The sequence below is a fragment of the Rousettus aegyptiacus genome, unplaced genomic scaffold, assembly GCF_014176215.1.
Source record: "Rousettus aegyptiacus isolate mRouAeg1 unplaced genomic scaffold, mRouAeg1.p scaffold_m13_p_4, whole genome shotgun sequence".
NCBI lineage: Eukaryota > Metazoa > Chordata > Mammalia > Chiroptera > Pteropodidae > Rousettus > Rousettus aegyptiacus.
In genome coordinates, this window is record NW_023416307.1 from 90,181,114 (window position 1) to 90,199,798 (window position 18,685).

At 37.4% G+C, this 18,685-nt stretch overlaps 1 protein-coding gene across 2 annotated transcripts in view; it reads right to left on the reverse strand.

The window, feature by feature from the left end:
• Positions 1 to 3,582: 3,582 nt before the first annotated feature.
• TM4SF4 (transmembrane 4 L six family member 4) overlaps positions 3,583 to 18,685 on the reverse strand; it is a 29,355-nt gene continuing 14,252 nt past the window's right edge. For both annotated transcript variants that reach the window (XM_036219382.1, XM_016120243.2), the window contains 3 exons: positions 18,186 to 18,322; positions 13,199 to 13,388; positions 3,583 to 3,995 (listed from right to left, as the gene is read on the reverse strand). In XM_036219382.1, coding sequence (XP_036075275.1) covers positions 3,978 to 3,995; positions 13,199 to 13,388; positions 18,186 to 18,322 — 345 coding nt within the window. In that variant the 3' untranslated portion in view covers positions 3,583 to 3,977. The remainder of the gene's footprint in view (positions 3,996 to 13,198; positions 13,389 to 18,185; positions 18,323 to 18,685) is intronic.

The window sequence follows — 18,685 nt, forward strand, 5'->3', positions numbered from 1 at the left end:
AGCATCTAGTTGGTAGAGGCCAAGATGCCGCTAAACATCCTACAGTGCACAGGACAGCTCTCCCTACCCTTGACAAGGAAGTGGTTGGCCTCAAATGTCAGTGTGTGGAAGCGGAGAAGCCCTATCTACACTAAGAAACAGTACATGTACGCATACAAGAAAACTGAAAAACCATCCCCTTCTTCAAACTGAGAGTGGTGGCTTGTAATTGTCAAGTTGGCTAAGCCAGACTGTATCTCCCAAAGCCCCCTTTCCTGTGTTTCCTGTGAGGGTGCAGCATGAGAGTGATTCTGTGAGCTTTGGCGGGCAGAGGGGAAGCAGCAGCATCTTGCAGCTCATGCACACTGCTGCCAGTCTGCCGCCTCCCCTCACTGACACCAGGCAGCTGCTGGGCTTACGACTGCTCACCTTCCCCAGGATCTCCTTTACCTTCTCTGCCCCGGGCCAGGGAGTGTGTGTTCAGCTCCATGACTAAGGGATCCAGCTTCTGTAGGACACCCACACCATGGAAGACACGGGCAATAAGAACTGATGTGGGTTTCAGTGCATCCTCATGGGCTTCAGCTCCTGCCTGTGAGTTACAGCTTGTTCTCGTGTCTCATACTTTATAGCCACCTTTCCTTGCTGGTGGCCTGCTTTGTAGGCCAGGACAATAGTCTTTCAGAGATGGCTTAACTGCTTCTCATAATTACTAAGGGAAAATCTTCGATGTGTATATATGCATTTGTCCTTAGTAATTGTCACATTAGTTATATATTTACATTTGACCTCTAATTGAACCTGGCTAATATGTTGAGGTCATGATCAACCTGTTATTGTTTCTAACACAGAACAAAGTAATTTTGTAGAAAAACAGATTTTTTTCCTCACTGGGGCCAATCATAATGATTTTTCTCCATGAATTCTTCTAAGCTCTTGACCAGTTCTTTTTTTTTTCCTTTTTCTTTTCTCCACCTTCCCCTCTTCTTCCACTTTCACCTCCTTTATCTTTTCCCCCTTCCCTCTTTTCTCACTTTTTTTCTATCTCACCTTTTAGATGAATATATTCCATTGATAGCGCCCATAGATTAATATATGTCCTAGAATTCTCTCTCCTACATTTCACAGGAGTGTGCCGTGACAGTATCCATGGTTTGTTGACTCAAACCACGAGATCAACAAAAAGTCTTCAGTCATGTCCTGCTGCCATCTAGGTCTTTAACATTGAAGCATTGTGATATCAAAATTGGAATGTTCCCATTATGTTGAGATTTTTTTTTAATCCCTCTGGAGATCCTCCAGGTTTCTCATGTCTTTCTTAAGTTGCTCAGAGCAGAGCTCTCCACTATTTCCGGGCAGACACCTACCAGAGTTTGAAGAGGGAGGAGAAGCTGAGTGCTCTTCATACTTAGTTTGTTCAATGTCTTCTTTTCTACATCTGTATGTGTGACTGGTATGGTTGGCTGAAACCTGGGAATACTTTTCCTCTTTTCCTTTATTATCACTAATAACCCAGGTCCATCTGCATATTGTGTGTATGTGTAGGGTAACAATTAGAGAATATAATTTTGATTTCATTTTGTTCTTTTTTGGGTTTCCTTTTTCCTTTCTCCCATTTAAGAGGGCCCAGTAGAATGCTGAGGTAGAAGGAAAACCCCAAAAATGAGCCCCATGAAAGCCCAGTGCCATGGTACTAAATGCAATTATAGAGAATAGTTCACATTTTTATATTCATGCATCTGGCATAGATCTATGAGGTCATTTTGTAGCTCAGATGCCCACTTCCTACTTTCTTTGGCTCCTCAGTTTGGAACTATTCCTACAGTTATTTCATGGCCAGGGATGCTACTCCACAGAGTCTGAGGTAAAAGGGATGTGGGCGCTGAGCACTTCCATTGACACGATAAATTCACTGATTGCCTACTATGTGCTAGGCCTCTTGTTAGGCACTGGAGAGTAGAAACATGAGTCAGAAACATGACTTGACCAATCTGTAGTTCGAAGTGTAGAGAAACAAGTCAGATGTTGAAGAAAGTAATACAAAGTTGGCAACTCCCATAAGAAAAGTTTCTGATCAGTTTTACTACTAACCTTAGGGAGTGTGTGTGTGGGGGTGTGTGTATGTGTGTGTTTGTGTGGGTATATTTGTGTGTGTGTGTGTGTGTGTGTGTGTGTGCGCGCGCGCGCATGCATATAAGGATCTACAAAGGGAGGGACCAGGAGGTGAATCAGCCATGATGGTTTGATGTATCTGAACCCCTGGAACATCATTACCTGTGTCACTCTTTGGAATTCAGCATGTACTACATTGTGTTGATATTAATCAGTAGAGTGGGCGTTTCTAGTGTACTGTCATGGGGTCTGACTCACTTTCATCCTTGGTGCCTGCCAGTCTGCAGTTTACATTCATGGTTGTTCAAAATGGTTGGTTTTTAGCATGGCCAGGCAAGCTTTAAAAACTCTGTAACAAAAAAAGCAGACTTTCATCTCTCATACATAGATTTTCAGAGGCAGTAAGGCTATACTAAGGCTCAAGAATTGTAAATTTAGCACATTTTCTAGGTGATTCTGATGATCAGCCATGTTTGAGTGCCAATGGTTTAAGCTGAATGGAAACAGTGTGTGTGTTGTGTTTCTGTGAGTACGTGTGTGTGTGTGTATATAATTCTCCAAGGAGATCTTAATCGCCTATCTGCCTGTCTGCCTTCTGCCTATTAAGTGCCAGATTTAATCTCTGATTTCAGTGTTCTCGTTGTGATGAGGGCATAATCACAGCACATAACTTCTTACGTCTTCAGCGGTTATCCACCAGTGACCAGCACTCAGTGGTGACTGTTAAATTGTTTTATTGATGTTTGTGAGAAACCTAGTTGTCAGTGTGCCAAAACTACATGGTATATGTAGCTTATCATCTTGGCAGGTGCAGAAGTAAGACTCACTGGCTTGTAACCTTCTGTGAGGGCCTTCTATTGCACATCAGTCATGTTGACAATCCCACAAGACTCCTTGTTTTATCTTTGGGGGACTTCAAAATTTCATTGTTGATCGATTGCTTTACAACAGCCCTTTTACAGATGTGGAAATTGAGACCTAGAAAGTAACTTCCCCAGGATTTCCAAGCTGGGATGTGGGGAAGTCAGGGTTTGAAGTTTGAATTCTAATGAACACAATGGATTTGACTCCATGTTGGTGCCTGATTCATAAAACTGAAGTTAATGTCATAATGTAACGCATAGAATTAGTAGTACCTAGTATCTTAATTCTGGGCCATAGACTGATAAGTTATTATCTAAATCAGCTTTTTAAAACACTTTTTGTTTGATCAAAGGAAGATTTGTAGAAAATATAAAAAAAAGTTTTATTCACTCAAATTTTTGCCCCTCCCTTCCAAAACACATAGCATCTTTATTACATTACCTTTGAAGTATGATTTTAATTTCATATACATAAGGAAACTCTTGCTAATGATGGAAGACTCAAATTATTAATTACTAGTCTCAATTAATTTAAACATGTTAGCTAAAAAGACACAAATTAATTATGATACATCAATGATTCTTTTTTCCTATGAAAACTGAAAGCAAAAACTAGTCTTAGTTTCTCATTTTAAAGTGCTTTTATTCTTTGAATTAAGTTAAACTTCCAAAGATAGAAACACCTTTATATTCAAAGAAGCAGTGTAACAGTACATATGATGGTATACATTTTTCATTCTTAAAGAAAAAATTGTGAAAAATCAGCTCTGAGCCTGCCCTTCAATTCTAAAAGGAAGCGAATTTGAAAGATGTATAAATCCAACTTAAGTGGGTACCATGTTTTTTTATTTGAAACTAACATAAAATTCTAAGTTGAGCCAAGCCAATTGGGAAGGAGAAGGAATAAGTCTGCCCTCCCTAAACTTTGTCAATTTGGAAGCAGATAGGAATTGACAGAGAGAGAAGAATAAGTTTACTGTATCTTCTCACTTGCCATCAAATTAGAGAGCTCATCATAGAGGTTTAAACTGGTCCATCTCCCTAGAAGGTAGAAAAAATTAGTTAATTATGCCATTATTCTTTTTGCTTTCTTTTTCCCTTCTTCCTCCTCTACCCCTTACCCCTCTTCTCATAATTATTCTTGCTCCTTATTGGTTACCTACTAAATTTTTTCTATACTATTCTCACTTTGTTTCTGTGTTTCAATCAATCTCTTACTTAACTGTGTTTAAATTACAGGAGTTGAAGTTTCACTTTATTTTTCATCATTTATTATTAAAAATAATTTTGATAAGAGGAACAGAGAGCTCAAGTGATGTATCTAAAGCCACAGATAATAAGTAGAGGAGCCAGGATTTGAACCCAAGATCATTGAACCCAGAGATTGTGCTCCTTTTTTTTTTGAAGCTATGCTACCTCACTGATTTTCATACTCTTAGTAAATAACAAGCAATAAAATGTACTGAGCCTTTTAACTGTTGAAATGGATGCATATTTATCACCCCATGTTAGACACTCAGTCATCAATCTTAGGAAGTAGTTTTAACAACCACATTTTACAGATAAAGAAACAATTGAAGGCAACAGACTGCTAAGATTGCACAGCTAGCATTCAATTTACATCATAGTTTGTATTTTAAGGTACATTTTCATCTATTATCATTCAAGAATTGTGCCAGGCTTGGGAACTTCTCAATAAATACTTTTTGCCTGAATGGATGGATGTCATCTGCACGTTTTCTGTAGAAGATTGGCAAAGGTGATTGGGGTAACTATGACTGAGAAGTTAGGCAGCTTGCTTGAGTAACTTAGCTAGTAAGTATCTCAGATGAGAGCCCAAGTCTTTCCAAAGTGTCCTATTGGTGGAGGAAAGCTGACCAGACATATGAGGCAAGCTTCTGACAAGAAAGAAGTCCTCAGCAGACTGAGTTCTAAAAAATGTAGCTCTCATATGCACTGAACTATTTAGTAGTGAAATTTCAGATTTCTGCAAATTATTTTCCAATGGTTCAGAAAGAGAGAGTGAGCAAATATGAACAATTTATATATCTAGGTGAAAATATATAGATTTGAAGTTTTCCATATAAAAAGTTGAAGGAAGAAAGAAAGGAAAGAAGGAAGGAAGGAAGGAAGGAAGGAAGGAAGGAAGGAAGGAAGGAAGGAAGGAAGGAAGGAAGGAGAAGGGAAGGGAAGGGAAGGGAGGGAGGGAGGGAGGAAGGGAGGGAGGGAGGGAGGGAAGGAACTCTGATAGGTTTCATTCACCCTCTTGATTCTCTGGTGCTCATGCACTGACAACTGTAGAGTCCATTCACCATCTTTTGCTATCAAGTAATTTATTCATTAAAATTGCTAACATATGGTATCTGAATAGATGACATTGAAAAGAGTCAATGTGCTGACACCTACAGGTATGTTTTTTAATTTGTAGGTAATCCTCAAATTCAGTAAACTACTATCTTCTATCCAAACAACAGTTGTATTTTCAGTAAATCTTGCAATGAAAATTTGCTACCTAATTAAAATAATGTAAATGTCTTCTGTGAAAACAGAAAAAAAAATATAGTGTTTGAAAAAAATTAATTTAGAAAACATGGATTCATTTTGGAGGAATCACAAGATTCTAATGCCCAATATTCTTATCACTATCATAAAAATCATTTTGATTAATTGTCAACTGACAGTATTCTTTTCTCTCTAATTGTGTTTATTGACCAAAAATTTTAAATACAACACAATAGAATTGAAAATTTATAGGAAAAAAAAACAATAGTCAATGAAATTTATTTGTAATACATGCATTTTACTGTTGACTTTTAGAACTTTTTAGTTTTTATATTTCAAAATATATGATTAAACGCTTATGGAATAATATAAGGTAGAAGGAAAAAGTGAGTCTTCATGTTCATAAACAACTATGTTTAACATTTTGGTTGAATTTCCTTTAGGTCTTTTTTCTATTTGTAGTGTTTGCTTTTTTTCTTATTTATTTAATTGTATAACCTGTTTACATTTTCAATATTTTGCCCCGTTTATTTATTTACTGTTATATTGAGATTGTTTGTTTGTTTACTTATTATGGTGACATTGGTTGACGAAATCCAACAAGTTTTAGGTGTACAATTCAACAGTAAGGCACATATGTACATTACATTGAGTATTCGCTGCCCATAGATTTTTTTCTGTCACCGCATATGTGACCCTTTTTAGCCCAACTACCTCCACCCTTTCTTCCCCCCACCCTCTGGTAACCACTAGTCTATTGTCCATGTCCATGAGTCTCTGTCTTCTTCATTTGTTTCTTTTAGGTTTATATCACACGTATAAGTGATATCATGTGGTTGTCAACTTTCTCTGTCTGGCTTATTTCGCTTAACATGATTATCTCCAGGTCTATCCACGCTGCAAATAGCAATATTATATCTCTTCTTACGGCTGAGTAATATTCCATTGTATATATGTATCACCACTTTTTTAGCCAATCATCTATTGTAGGACACTTCGGTTGCTTCCATGTCTTGGCCACCATGAATAATGCTGCTATGAACATTGGTGTGCATATATCTTTTCAGATATTTGTTTTCAAGTCTTTGGGGTAAATACCCAGTAGAGGGATTTCTGCATCATATGGTAGATCAATTCTTAGTTTTTTGAAGAACCTTCATACTGTTTTCCATAGTGGCTGTACCAATTTGCAGTCTCACCAGCAGTGTATGAGGATTCCTTTTTCTCTGCATTCTCTTCAACACTTGTTATTACTTGTCCTGTTGATTATAGCCATTCTAACAGGTGTGAGATGGTATCTCATTGTAATTTTAATTTGCATTTCCCTAATAGCTAGTGATGTTGAGCATTTTTTCGTATATTTGTTGGCAATTTTAATGTCTTCTTGGGAGAAGTGTCTGTTCAGATCTTCTGCCCATATTTTAATTGGATCGTTGTTGTTATTGTTATTATTATTGAGTTGTATGAGTTCTTTGTTTATTTTGGATATTAGACTCTTATCAGAGGCATTGCTTACAAATATATTTTCCCATTTGGATGGTTGTCTCTTTACCTTGTTGCTAGATATTAGTTTGTGCAAAAGATTTTTAATTGGATATAGTCCCATTCATTTATTTTGCTTTTACTTCCTCCCTTGCCTTTGAGATCAAATTCATAAAATTCTCTTTAGGTCCAAGGTCCTTGAGTTTAGTTCCTATGTTTTCTTCTATGTAATTTATTGTTTCAGGTCTTATATTCAGGTCCTTAATTCATTTTGGGTTAATTTTGGTGTGTGGGATAGACAACAGTCTAGTTTCATTCTTTTGCAGGTGGCCTTCCAGTTTTCCTAGCACCATTTATTGAAGAGGCTTTTCTTTCCCCACTATATGTTTTTGGCTTTTTTTTGTAGAAAACTATTTGCCCATATAAATATAGGTTTACTTCTGGACTCTCTATTCTGTTCTACTGGTCCGTGTGTCTGTTTTGCTGCCAATACCATGCAGTTTTGATTACTGTCGCTTTGTAGTATATTTGAAGTCAGCCAGAGTGATGCCTACAGCCTTGTTTTTTTTCCTCAGGATGACTTTAGCAGTTCAGGGTCTTTTGTGCTTCCCTACGAAGCTGATGATTTTTTGTTCCTTTTCTTTAAAATATGCCAATGAGATTTTGATGGGGATTGCATTAAATCTGTATAATGCTTTAGGTAATATGGTCATTTTAGCTATGTTGATTCTTCTAATTCAAGAACACGGACTCTCTTTTCATTTTTTTGTATCTTCTTTGATTTCTTTTAATAGGGTCTTGTAGTTTTCACTACATAGGTCCTTCGCGTGTTTTGTTAGATTTATTCCTAGGTATTTTATTCTTTTTGTTGCAATTGCAAAAGGAATTATTTTTCCTACTTTTTTTCTGACACATCATTATTAGAGTATAGGAACACTATGAATTTTTGAATGTTGATTTTGTATCCTGAAACTACTGTATTTGTTTATTGTTTCTAGTAGTGTTCTTGTGGTGTCTTTAGGGTTTTCTATATAGAGAATCATGTCATCTGCAAACAGTGACAATTTCACTTCCTTATTTCCTATTTGGATGCTTATTATATCTTTCCCTTGCCTGATTGTACTTGCTAGGACCTCCAATGTTATATTGAATAACAGTGGCGATAGCGGACACCCTTGGCTTGTTCCTGATCTTAGAGGGAAAGTTTTTAGGTTTTCACCATTAAGTATAATGTTGATAGAGAGTTTGTTATATATGGCCTTTATTATGTTAAGGTACTTTCCCTCTATACTGATTTTGTTAACCGTTTTGATCATAAATACATGCTGTATTTTGATGAAGGCTTTTTCTGAATCTGTTGATATGATCATGAATTTTATTTTTTAATTTGTTTATGTGGTATATCACATTAATCTATGTGCATATGTTGAACCATCCCTGTGCCCCTGAGATGAAGCCCACTTCATTGTGGTGTGTAATCTTTTTAATATGTTGCTGTATTCAGTTTGCTAGTATCTTAATTAGGCTTTTTGCATCTGTGTTCATGAGAGATATTGGTCTGTAGTTTGTGTGTGTGTGTGTGTGTGTGTGTGTGTGTGTGTGTGTGTGTTTGTTATCTTTACCAGATTTTAATACCAGGAAAATATTGGCCTCAGAAAATAAGTTAGGAAGTATTGCCTCCTCTTTGATTTTTTGGAAGAGTTTGAATAGAATAGGTATTAAATCCTCTTTGAATATTTGGTAGAATTCACCGATGAAGCCATTGGGTCCTGGACTTTTCCTTTTTGGTAGGTTTTTGATAATTGTTTCAATTTCCATACTGCCAATTGGTCTATTTAGATTTTCCAGTTCTTCTTGATTCAGTCTAGGATGATTGTATCATTCTAAGTACTGGTCTATTTATTCTAGGTTACAAAATTTGGTGTTATATACTTTCTCATAGTATTCTTGTATGATCCTTTGTGTTTCTGCAGTGTCTTTCATAATTTCTCCTTTTTCATCTCTAATTTTGTTTATTTGTGTCCTTTCTCTTTTTCCTTTAGTGAGTCTAGCCAGGGATTTGTCAATTTTATTAACCTCAAAGAACCAGCTCTCTTTTGCATTTATTTTTGTTTGTTTGTTGTTGTTGTTGTTGTTTTTAATTTCATTTAATTCTGCTTTTGTTTTGATTATTTTTTTCCTTCTGCTAATTTTAGGCTTCATTTGTTCTTCTTTTTCTAGTTTTTTAAGATGAAGCATTAGGTTGTTTATTTGGGCTCATCCTTGTTTTTTAGATAGGCCTGTAATGATACAAACTTTTCTCTTATGACCGCTTTTGCCATGTCCCAAAAGTATTGATATGTTGTACTATCATTATCATTTGTTTCTATGTATCTCTTGATCTCTCTTTTTATTTACTTTCTGATCCAGTTATTCTTCAGTAGCATGTTGTTTAATCTCCATGTATTTGTGGTTCTTCCGTTTTCTTTTCACAGTTAATGTCTAGCTTCAAAGTATTCTGATTAGAGGATATGGTTGGTATGATTTCAACCTTCTTATATTTGTTGAGGCTTTCTCTGTGTCCCAGTATGTGGTCAATCCTTGATAATGTTCCATGTGCACTAGAGAAGAATGTATAAGCAGCTGTTTTTGGATGGAAGGCTCTGTAAATGTTAATTATGTCCAATTGATCTAATGTGTCATTGAAGGATGTTATTTCCATATTGATTTTCTGTTTGGATAATCTGTCCATATCTGACAGTGGGGTATTTAGGTCCCCTAATATGATAGTGCTTTGGTCTAGGGTTTCTCCCTTTAGGGATAGAGTTTCTCCATGTAGTTCTGTTAGTAATTGCTTTATATATTTCAGAGCTCCCTGATTGGGAGCATAGATATTAATAAGTGTTGTGTCTTCTTGGTGTGTGATTCCCTTTATCATTATGAAGTGTTCCTCAGTATCTTTGTTTACCTTTTTTATTTTGATGTCTCCATTGTCCAATATCAGTAGTGCTACTCCCACTTTTCTCTGCCATTTGCTTGAAATATCATTTTGAACTCTTTCATTTTGCATTTATATTTGTCTTTGGAAGGGAAAGATGTCTTGTGGAGACAGCACATGTTTGGGTTTTGTTTTTTGATCCAAACTGAAACTCTATGCCTTTTTTTTTGGTGAGTTCAATCTATTTATATTTAGGGCGATTACTGAAATATGAGGTTTTCCTATAGTCATTTCATTTTTAGTTTTCGGGTAGCTTGGCATTTTCATTGCTTCCTTGTCCTTTTTTTTTTTTTAGTTGAGTTTTGTGGGTTTCTCTTCTGATTCTTCTTGTTTTATGTTAAATACTTCAGTTCTGAATCTTTGGCATGTAGTTATCATTACGAATATGTATAGGATAGTTATATATACACAGTAATCTATTTTCTTTGGTGTGTGCCTTATATCCATTCCCCTTTATGAATTTAGATATTTAATCCTCCCCTTTTCTGTTGTTGTTGTCTCAATTTGTCCCTCTTTTCTTACTGTTTATGCTTAATAAAGGTTTCACTCCTCTGCTTCTATCTGCCTGCTAGTTGCTTCACACATAGTTTTGTATTTTTTTGTCATTTTATTTTAAGTGAGCTGACCCCTTTCAGTATTTCCTATAATGCAGACCTCATAGTGGAGAATTTCCTCAATTTTTGTATGTCTGGAAAAGTCTTTATTTCTCCTTCATATCTAGATGAGAGCTTTCCTGTATACATTATACTTAGCTGGCAGTTCCTTTCATTTAATAGTTTAAATATTTGATTTCACTCCTTTCTAAGGCATGTAAGGTTTGTGCTGAGGAATCTGACAATAATCTAATGGGGTTTCCTTTATAGGTTACCATCTACTTTTGCCTGGCTGAAAATTCTTTGTCATTAACTTTTTATACTTTTAAGGTCTTGGGAGGAGGCCTTTTAGGGTTGAGATAATTGGGTGTTCTGTTGGCTTTTTGAATTCCAAGCTTCAGCTCATTCCTTAGATTTGGTGAATTCTCATTAATTATTTTTTTGAAAATACATTCTTATTCCTGATCCTTTTCCTCACCTTTGATAATACTCATTATTCTTATGTTTCCTCTCCTGATGGTATTAGCTAGTTCTTCTATTTTTCTTTCATTATTTTCATTTTTTGGTTTCTCTCTTCTTCCTTCTGTTTCATTCTGGATTTCTTTCTTCGATATCACTGATCCTTTCCTCCATTTGTTCAACTCTATTTCCCAAGCTTGCTATTTCATTTTTCATTTCTGTTAGTGTGTTCTTCATCTCTAGAAGTTTTATTTGGTTCATATTAAGGATTTTAATCTCCCTGCTAAAAAACTCATTCTGCTCATCTAGTTGTTTTTTCAATTCCTGGAATTATTGATATGAATTATTTTGGATCTCATTGAGTTTTTTCAGAGGTGCCATCCTGAATTCTCTGTCATTTAAGTCACGTAAGCTTATTTTCCAGGAAGAAGATTTATTATATAAAGATTTCTTTTACCCTGTTGCAAAAAAGGTGTTTTTGTTTTTGTTTTTGTTTTTGTTTGATTTCCAGTAGTTGGTATCTAAGCCTCTTGGATCCCTGCTTTATATAAAGCCTTAATAATGCGTTTTTTTTTTGTTTTGGTTTTTTTTTTTTTTTTTTGTAGATGTTTAATCACACTCATTACCCTCAGTCTCGGTCCCTGTCCCTGTTAGCAACAGTTTTGGTAGCTTTTGCTCAGATTCCCTTGGGGCTTCATGGTGTTTGGTCTTGGAGGATATGGGAGGAGGTGCCCTCTTGGTGGGATATGGGAGCTGTTTTGCTCTTTTTAAGTAACACTATGTCATAAATATTTTCAGTATTATTAAGTTTTGAAAAAAAATTAAGGTGGGGGAATGAAAACAATAAAAAAGAAACTCTGGGAAAAAATATATATATATATAAGATATTAGGTAACATTCTCTAGGTGATGAACTGGGAAAATTGGGTGGGTGGAGACAAGGGTAGGATGCAGACCTTCTAACTGAATTCTTTTCTCTATCTCTCTGTGTGTACACATACACTTGTGCATGAGCACAATTTTTCATTTATAGACATATATAACACTGTTAAAACTCTGGAAGAAAGAAGCTCAAAGATACAGAGAGCATTTTGATGGTTGTCAGATGTTGGGTAGGGGGGTAGAGGAAGAGGGGAGGTTAAGAGGTATAAATGGTAGTTACAAAATAGTTATGGGGATGTAGAGTATAGCATGAAGAATATAGTCATTAAAATGGTAACAACAATGTATGGTGTCAGATGGGTACTGGATTTATCAGGATGATCATTTCATAAGCTATATAAATGTCTAATCACTGTGTTGTACACCTGAAATTAATATAATGTTGTGTGTCAACTATAATTGAAAAAATAGAACAAAAATTATGAAAACTTTAAAGAAAATTATTTTAACTATTTAAAATTTGAAAATTATATTAAGTAGAGAGAACTTTATTTACATTTATTTACATAATTTTCAATAAAAGAAGTGAGCTCTGTTTAATTTTTTCCTCATGCATCAATTTGTTTATTTAAATAACCATGTGTATAAATAATTACCTGATCTGGTTTGGTTATTAGTTGAAATAATTACAATGTTTTACTGCTTATAGGTTTATTTTTATTTTTTCTATTCTTGATAATATACAATTATTTTTTGAGATTAAATCCTTAGCGATTTTTTCCCCACTTAAGAATGATTTCTCTCTTCTATATTAGAAACCTCACCAAAATGTAGAATTTTTTTTTTTTTTTTTTTTTGAGGGGAGGTATGTTCTGTTCTTTTCCAAGAAAAAGAAAATACCCTAAAGCATGTTTCATATCTTCCCTGGTAACTTTAAGCCACTGTGTAAATTTAATTAAGAAATGGTGAGAACATTTTGGGCCAGACCATGATGAGTTATGGCTGACAATATGTGAATATAACAAATGCCCAAGAGGATTTTCACATAACATTATTGTAAATTTCTCTATATTACATAAATTTCTTTTGCCTTCAGACCTATGGTCAACAGGATCTGAGAATAAAATTTTTGTCTTCTTTAGCCTGGGTATGTTAACATGCATAGAGAACAAACTTATGGGTCCCAGAAACACATGTTTCCATGAGTTTAAAAGAGGAACTGCCTGGACTTTGTAGCCTGGCTCTGGTTTTCTGTAGCTGCCACCCTCTCCACCCTCTCATTTCATTAGCGGTAGAGGCCTACTTTGGCCTCTTGCATGCTGAGGAGAAAGGACAAAGACCTTCACTTACCCCACAACATCCACAACATTGGAAGTCTCCACAGAGAGTCCCCAGGAGGCCGTTGACCACCTGGAAAGCACAGAGAAGCATCAGGATACCTCCTGTGACCAGCAGAATGGAAAAAAGTGTCAGATTCCAGGAAATCACGTTTTTAGGCTCTCGGCACTTGCTCCATAAGTCTTCGTCACTGAGATAATCCCTGTGGGGAGCATAGGAGAGGAAAAGAGACATGTATAAAAAGAATGAAATACCCTAGACTGGAAATTCATCATCAAATTTTTTTTTGGAATACCTCCTATCCAAAACATAAGCTCCATAGGAAACATATTCCATAACAACAGCACTTTTAAAAACAATACCTAAAATTTTTATTGAGTGTGTATTTTGTGTCAGAGCCTTTCTAAACATTTTACACTTATTCACTTATTTTGTTTCTCAAAGAAAACTGATGGTTCTCTTCTTCCATTTCACAAATAAAGACATTGAAGCACGGAGAGGTTAAGTGACTTGCCCCTGGGTCCCACAGCTACCAAGGGACAGAATGGTTTTTGTGAGCTGACCAAGAGAATGGATACATTCAATAAATATCTATTATATGGTCAGGAAAATGAAGACACTTCAGGAGTAGAATCTCACAAGTGTTCATGACTTTTATTCCACCTACTATCATTAGAAATCATTTGAACTTTTGACAAATTATCTGTCAAGTCTACTGGCCATCTGAAGCCATGTAAAGTACAACAGTGCCATATAGTTATAGGGAAGAGCGCGATTTTTTTTAAAGGCCTAATTCTAGCATTAAAAATTGTGAATTAAAAAATAGTGACTTTACCAATATTTTTGTTAACATATTCCACATACAAAAAGATTTAATTAATTAAAAGCAGTAATAATCTGTTGTCTTAATATATATCTTTTACAAAGACTTTAAAAAGGAGAAACTGCTTAATATATTTACAAAATAAGTATATTAGGAGTCCACTGCAATATAAAGGGCATTGTGCTGTGATGGAGAAATGGGAAGTATGCTATCTTTAAGACAAAAATAACGGTGACGTGGGTCAATCGTATGGATTATCGTCATTCCTTCTCACACTCCTAGAGTTATAAGTTGGTGTTCCCTCTTCCTTTATGAGCTCTCTATGCTCTCAAGGCCTCAGTGGGAAATTCATCCGGCTATTAAATTAAGTTGCCTTATGGTTTTTAGATCTTTATGATAACTCTTGTTTCTGACGAATTCTCCGGTGGATCACTACACACTATTATATAAGGACATTCTGTATTGAAATTTAAAAAATCTTTGCAATGACGGAAGATGCCTTGGCATTTAATAAAGCAGAAGGAATGAAGGTACAAGAATTTCGTTCTCGATTTAAATATGAAACGTTTATAGCATCGGTCCGTAAGGCACAGGTTCTAGCTGCTCACTAGCTGTGGGACCTATCTGTAAAATGGGACTAACGTCATCTGTCAAATCACAGCTATTGCGAAGATTAAATAAGTTAATACTAGTAAAGTGCTTAGGACAGTGCCTAGCGTGTAGTAAGCGCTCAATAAACGCTAGTATTGTTATTGTTACTTTACTTAACCTGAACTGTCTGATGAAAGGAGAGGGCCTGGTACTTTGGATTCCAGTGAACTTGGGTTTGAACGCAAGCATTCCTCTTTCTAGCTGTGTATTCCTCATACAAGTTACTTGTCCTCACCCCCACATCTCCACTGGGAAGCGTCAGTTTCTTCATCTATTAAACAGGCTGAGAGCAACGTCACAATTGTGACAATTCACTGCGATAATATACCTTTTGCATTGTTCTGTAAGAGTTCTTTTCGGTACTTATTATTTCTTAAAGTCTTGTTCTGTTCTGCATTTGTCCATGTAGTTTTATCTGTGTTCACGATTTTTAAACGTGATGATGACAAGAGGTTATGGAGAGACAGTAGTTTTCAGTCACATTTTGTAAAGAAAAGACCACAAGATGAAGTGACTGGCAATCCTGAGTTCTTTCCCTCCCCTGAAGAGTCTGTACAATGGCAAGATGACAGCCCCTCCTGGCGGTGAGATTAGTGAAATGCTCGCGGGGGAACTTGGAAGCAAGGATTGAGTTTGCGTGCCTAGAGCAATCCTCTCAGCCCCACTCCTGCTGCTGCCTCGCCCCTCACAAACCACCAGGATATCTATCCCATGCCCGGCCCTTCTTCTCTCCCCACGCTCTCAGGTTCTGAGACTCAGAGATTGCGGCACTGATCGCTGTGAACAACTCTCCAACCCCCGGTGAGAGGAGACCCTGAGTTTTCATGGGCCTGGTAGCTAATCATGTTTCTACATTCTGCGAAGCAAGGGGAGCTGAGGCAGTTTACACAACCTCAGGTTACCAAGTGCAGTTTTAAAGCACGGCATTCTCATGAAGGACACTTCCACATGAGCTGCAGTAATCCCAGCACCATCGGAACAGAATGCCATGGATTCCATGCAACTCACTTCTTGCCAGCAACTAAGGCAGCTGAAGGAGGGAACAGGGGAGCCCGAATGCTCGCCTGGCCCACTCTGCCTGGTAATTCAGGCGCCACCTCCTCCTCCACGACAGAGTCCTGATGCTCCTCCTGCCCTCGGCTGGCTTTGGTACCACTCTGTGCCATTCATCGATTGTCCATTTGTCTTCAGTGTGGGACTGTACACCCACCATGGCAGAGACCCCTACCTCTGCCCCCATTTCCAGCACAGGGAGTGTGTTCAGTAAATAACAGCAGCTTTCGTGTATTGTGACCTGCTCATGTGCCAGGCACTGGGCCAGCTGCTTTATACCAACTTCCCCAGTCCTCTCAGGAGGTGGTGCTTTCCTTGGCCAATGCCTGGCATGGAGTAGCCTTCAGGAAACTGTCACCGAATGAATGAACATATGCCCATGTGCAGATTAGAAACTGAGTCTAGAAATGGAAGTGCCTGGATATGATCCTAGGTCTGTCTGACTCCAAAGTCATGCTCTTAACAATTACACAAATCCCTCTATAGTATATTTGAAATATGATTTTTTGATGAGATATATAAATGCCTCCGTAATAGTGTATCAATCAAGGTTTACCTATAAACATGATAAAGAGATTATTCTCTGAATCTTCATGTGACTGCCTGAAGAGATTGAATTAAATTACAAAATCATTATAAAAGCATAAGTTACCTGCAGCAAAACTTAAAAACAAAAAAAGGAGTCTCCTCTTCCCTAAGTGAGGTAATGAGAGCTGGGCATCCATCTCATAGCATCATAAGCAGGATGTGAGTGTTCCGGGGGGAAATATTATGCCCTTAACGTCAGACATATACAACCATAGTACTGCCTCGAAATGTTACTTGACATCTATTGTGTTTACTTTCTCCCTTTTTTCTTTAGCAACAGATGTACTCTAATTGATTTTAAGTTCATCAAGGATAGTATATCATTCACGTAACGGAATAAATAGAAACACATATTTAGTACTGCCCTGATGGTGTTAGAAATAATAGCAGCAGGGTCCTTGAAAGGAGATGTAAACTGTAGCTTCACAGCCCCACCCCTAGGTGGGAGAGAGTGAGCCATGAGGGGAAGAACCTCAGGAGATGGTGTCTAAATACTACGCTCAGGCAAGCCAACCCCATGGCAGAGGGGACTCGATGGTCCTGTGTTAGAAAAGAAGACTTTCGCAGTAAAGCGAATACAGTTTTGAATCACTGCATGTGATATGAAGCCATTAGAGATCTTATACTCCTGTTTCACTATAGAGGAGGGTAGAAATGATATTATATGTGAAACGCTTGCGAACAAACCGAGACCTCAGATCATAACAGAACTGGTACCACCATCGCTCTCATCTGAAGCTCACTCTGAGGTTCTTCAGACTCTCACTGTAAACCAGCAATGAGTTCATAAATTGGTGTCCTATAGGGTTTCTAGGTATGGACCCGTCATTCATGTGCAGCAGGACCCAAAAACCATATACTCCAATCTTCCAGTTGTCAGTCACTGTGCTCGGTGGATGGGCTGCGACGGTGAACCACACGGAACAGTCCCGGCCCTTGTAGAGGTTAGAGCACTGTCTAATAGACTGTCTGTGATGAGGGGAATATCCTAAGTCTGTGACATTCAGCACAGTCACTACTAGCCACCTGTGGCCATTGAGTGCTTGAAAGAAGGCTAATGTGGTTGAGGAATTTTTAACTTTATTTCATTTACATGAATTTAAATTTAAATGCCTACATAAAGCTACTGGCCACTGTATTGGCCAGTGCAGTCTAGACGGAGAGGATGTGTGATGCAAAAAGGCTGAGACTGGAAGTCAGGACGTATGAATTTGAGACCTGCCTCTGCCCTCAACCGGCAGTGTGACTTTGAGCAAGTCAAACTGGATAAGCCTGCCTTGGCAGGGAGCAGCTCCCTCTGGAGGCTGCTATGGAGATTAAATGATAAATCTGTGAAAAACGGTCTTTGTAAACTACAAAATATCCTATTTCAATGAGATCTGTTAACATTACCTCTCATAAAGAATCTAGTGTTTCCAATGTCATTTGCTGTAATTTGCACCTTAAAAAAATCCTTTAGTTATAGACCAGGGTAGTAGTGAGAGCCTTTAAGCCTTGTTTGTGAGTAATTATTCTTGTTTTTTGGTATAAGATTTGCAATGGAAGCCACTACTCTCTGTTCGGTAATACTATCAGTTGCCTCCTGTTGCAGCTAAAATTCCGGATGCAAATGGTAATACCACATATCACCACAAATCTCTTTTGCTCAGGCTAGCTGAAGAACCCTCTTTCATTGTTTCTCCTGATCTCTGTCAAAATAGCAGTTAGAGAGGTGAGGTCTTGTGCAACCGTCATTCCACTCAACAACGCCAACTCTGCCTCAAAGGAGCAACATGCCTGAAACTTGTAGAATCAGACGACAGTGTTGTACAGTGCCTCCCTTTGGGCCATTTACCTGCCTGTGCCCCTTGTGGTGACAAATGGGCTTTGTAGGGAGTATCTTACCCGTTGTGGAAGGGATAGCCCCATTCATTATTGTCCATGAGACATTTAGAACCCTTCTGGATTGAGAAAGCAGAGATGACAAATGAATATCCAGCACCCAAGAATCCAATCACAGCAAATAGTATGGAAGCAAACATCTGAAAAAGGAGAAAGACAGTCAGGTTCTCAAGGTGGTCCACAGGTTGTACTCAGCACACCTACCCAACCTGTTGCTGAGCATGGTCACTACAGGAACATTACGAGGTAGGAAGCAGTGTTTACAGGAGATAGGGCCTGTGGAGTCTCCTAGAATGATATTAGAGTCACATGGCAGGCAGGTTCTGCTTATGAGAAAGAGAAGGTGTCTAGAGATTCTCCTTATTGGTCATAGTTACATTCCTTGAGATCAAGACGATTGAGTCCAACCTCTGTTCCACGTGGTGGTAGACTTTAAAGTATCTGAAGACATTTTATATCTTAAATAAGCATATTTTAGATTTAACATCTCTTCACCCTTTCTA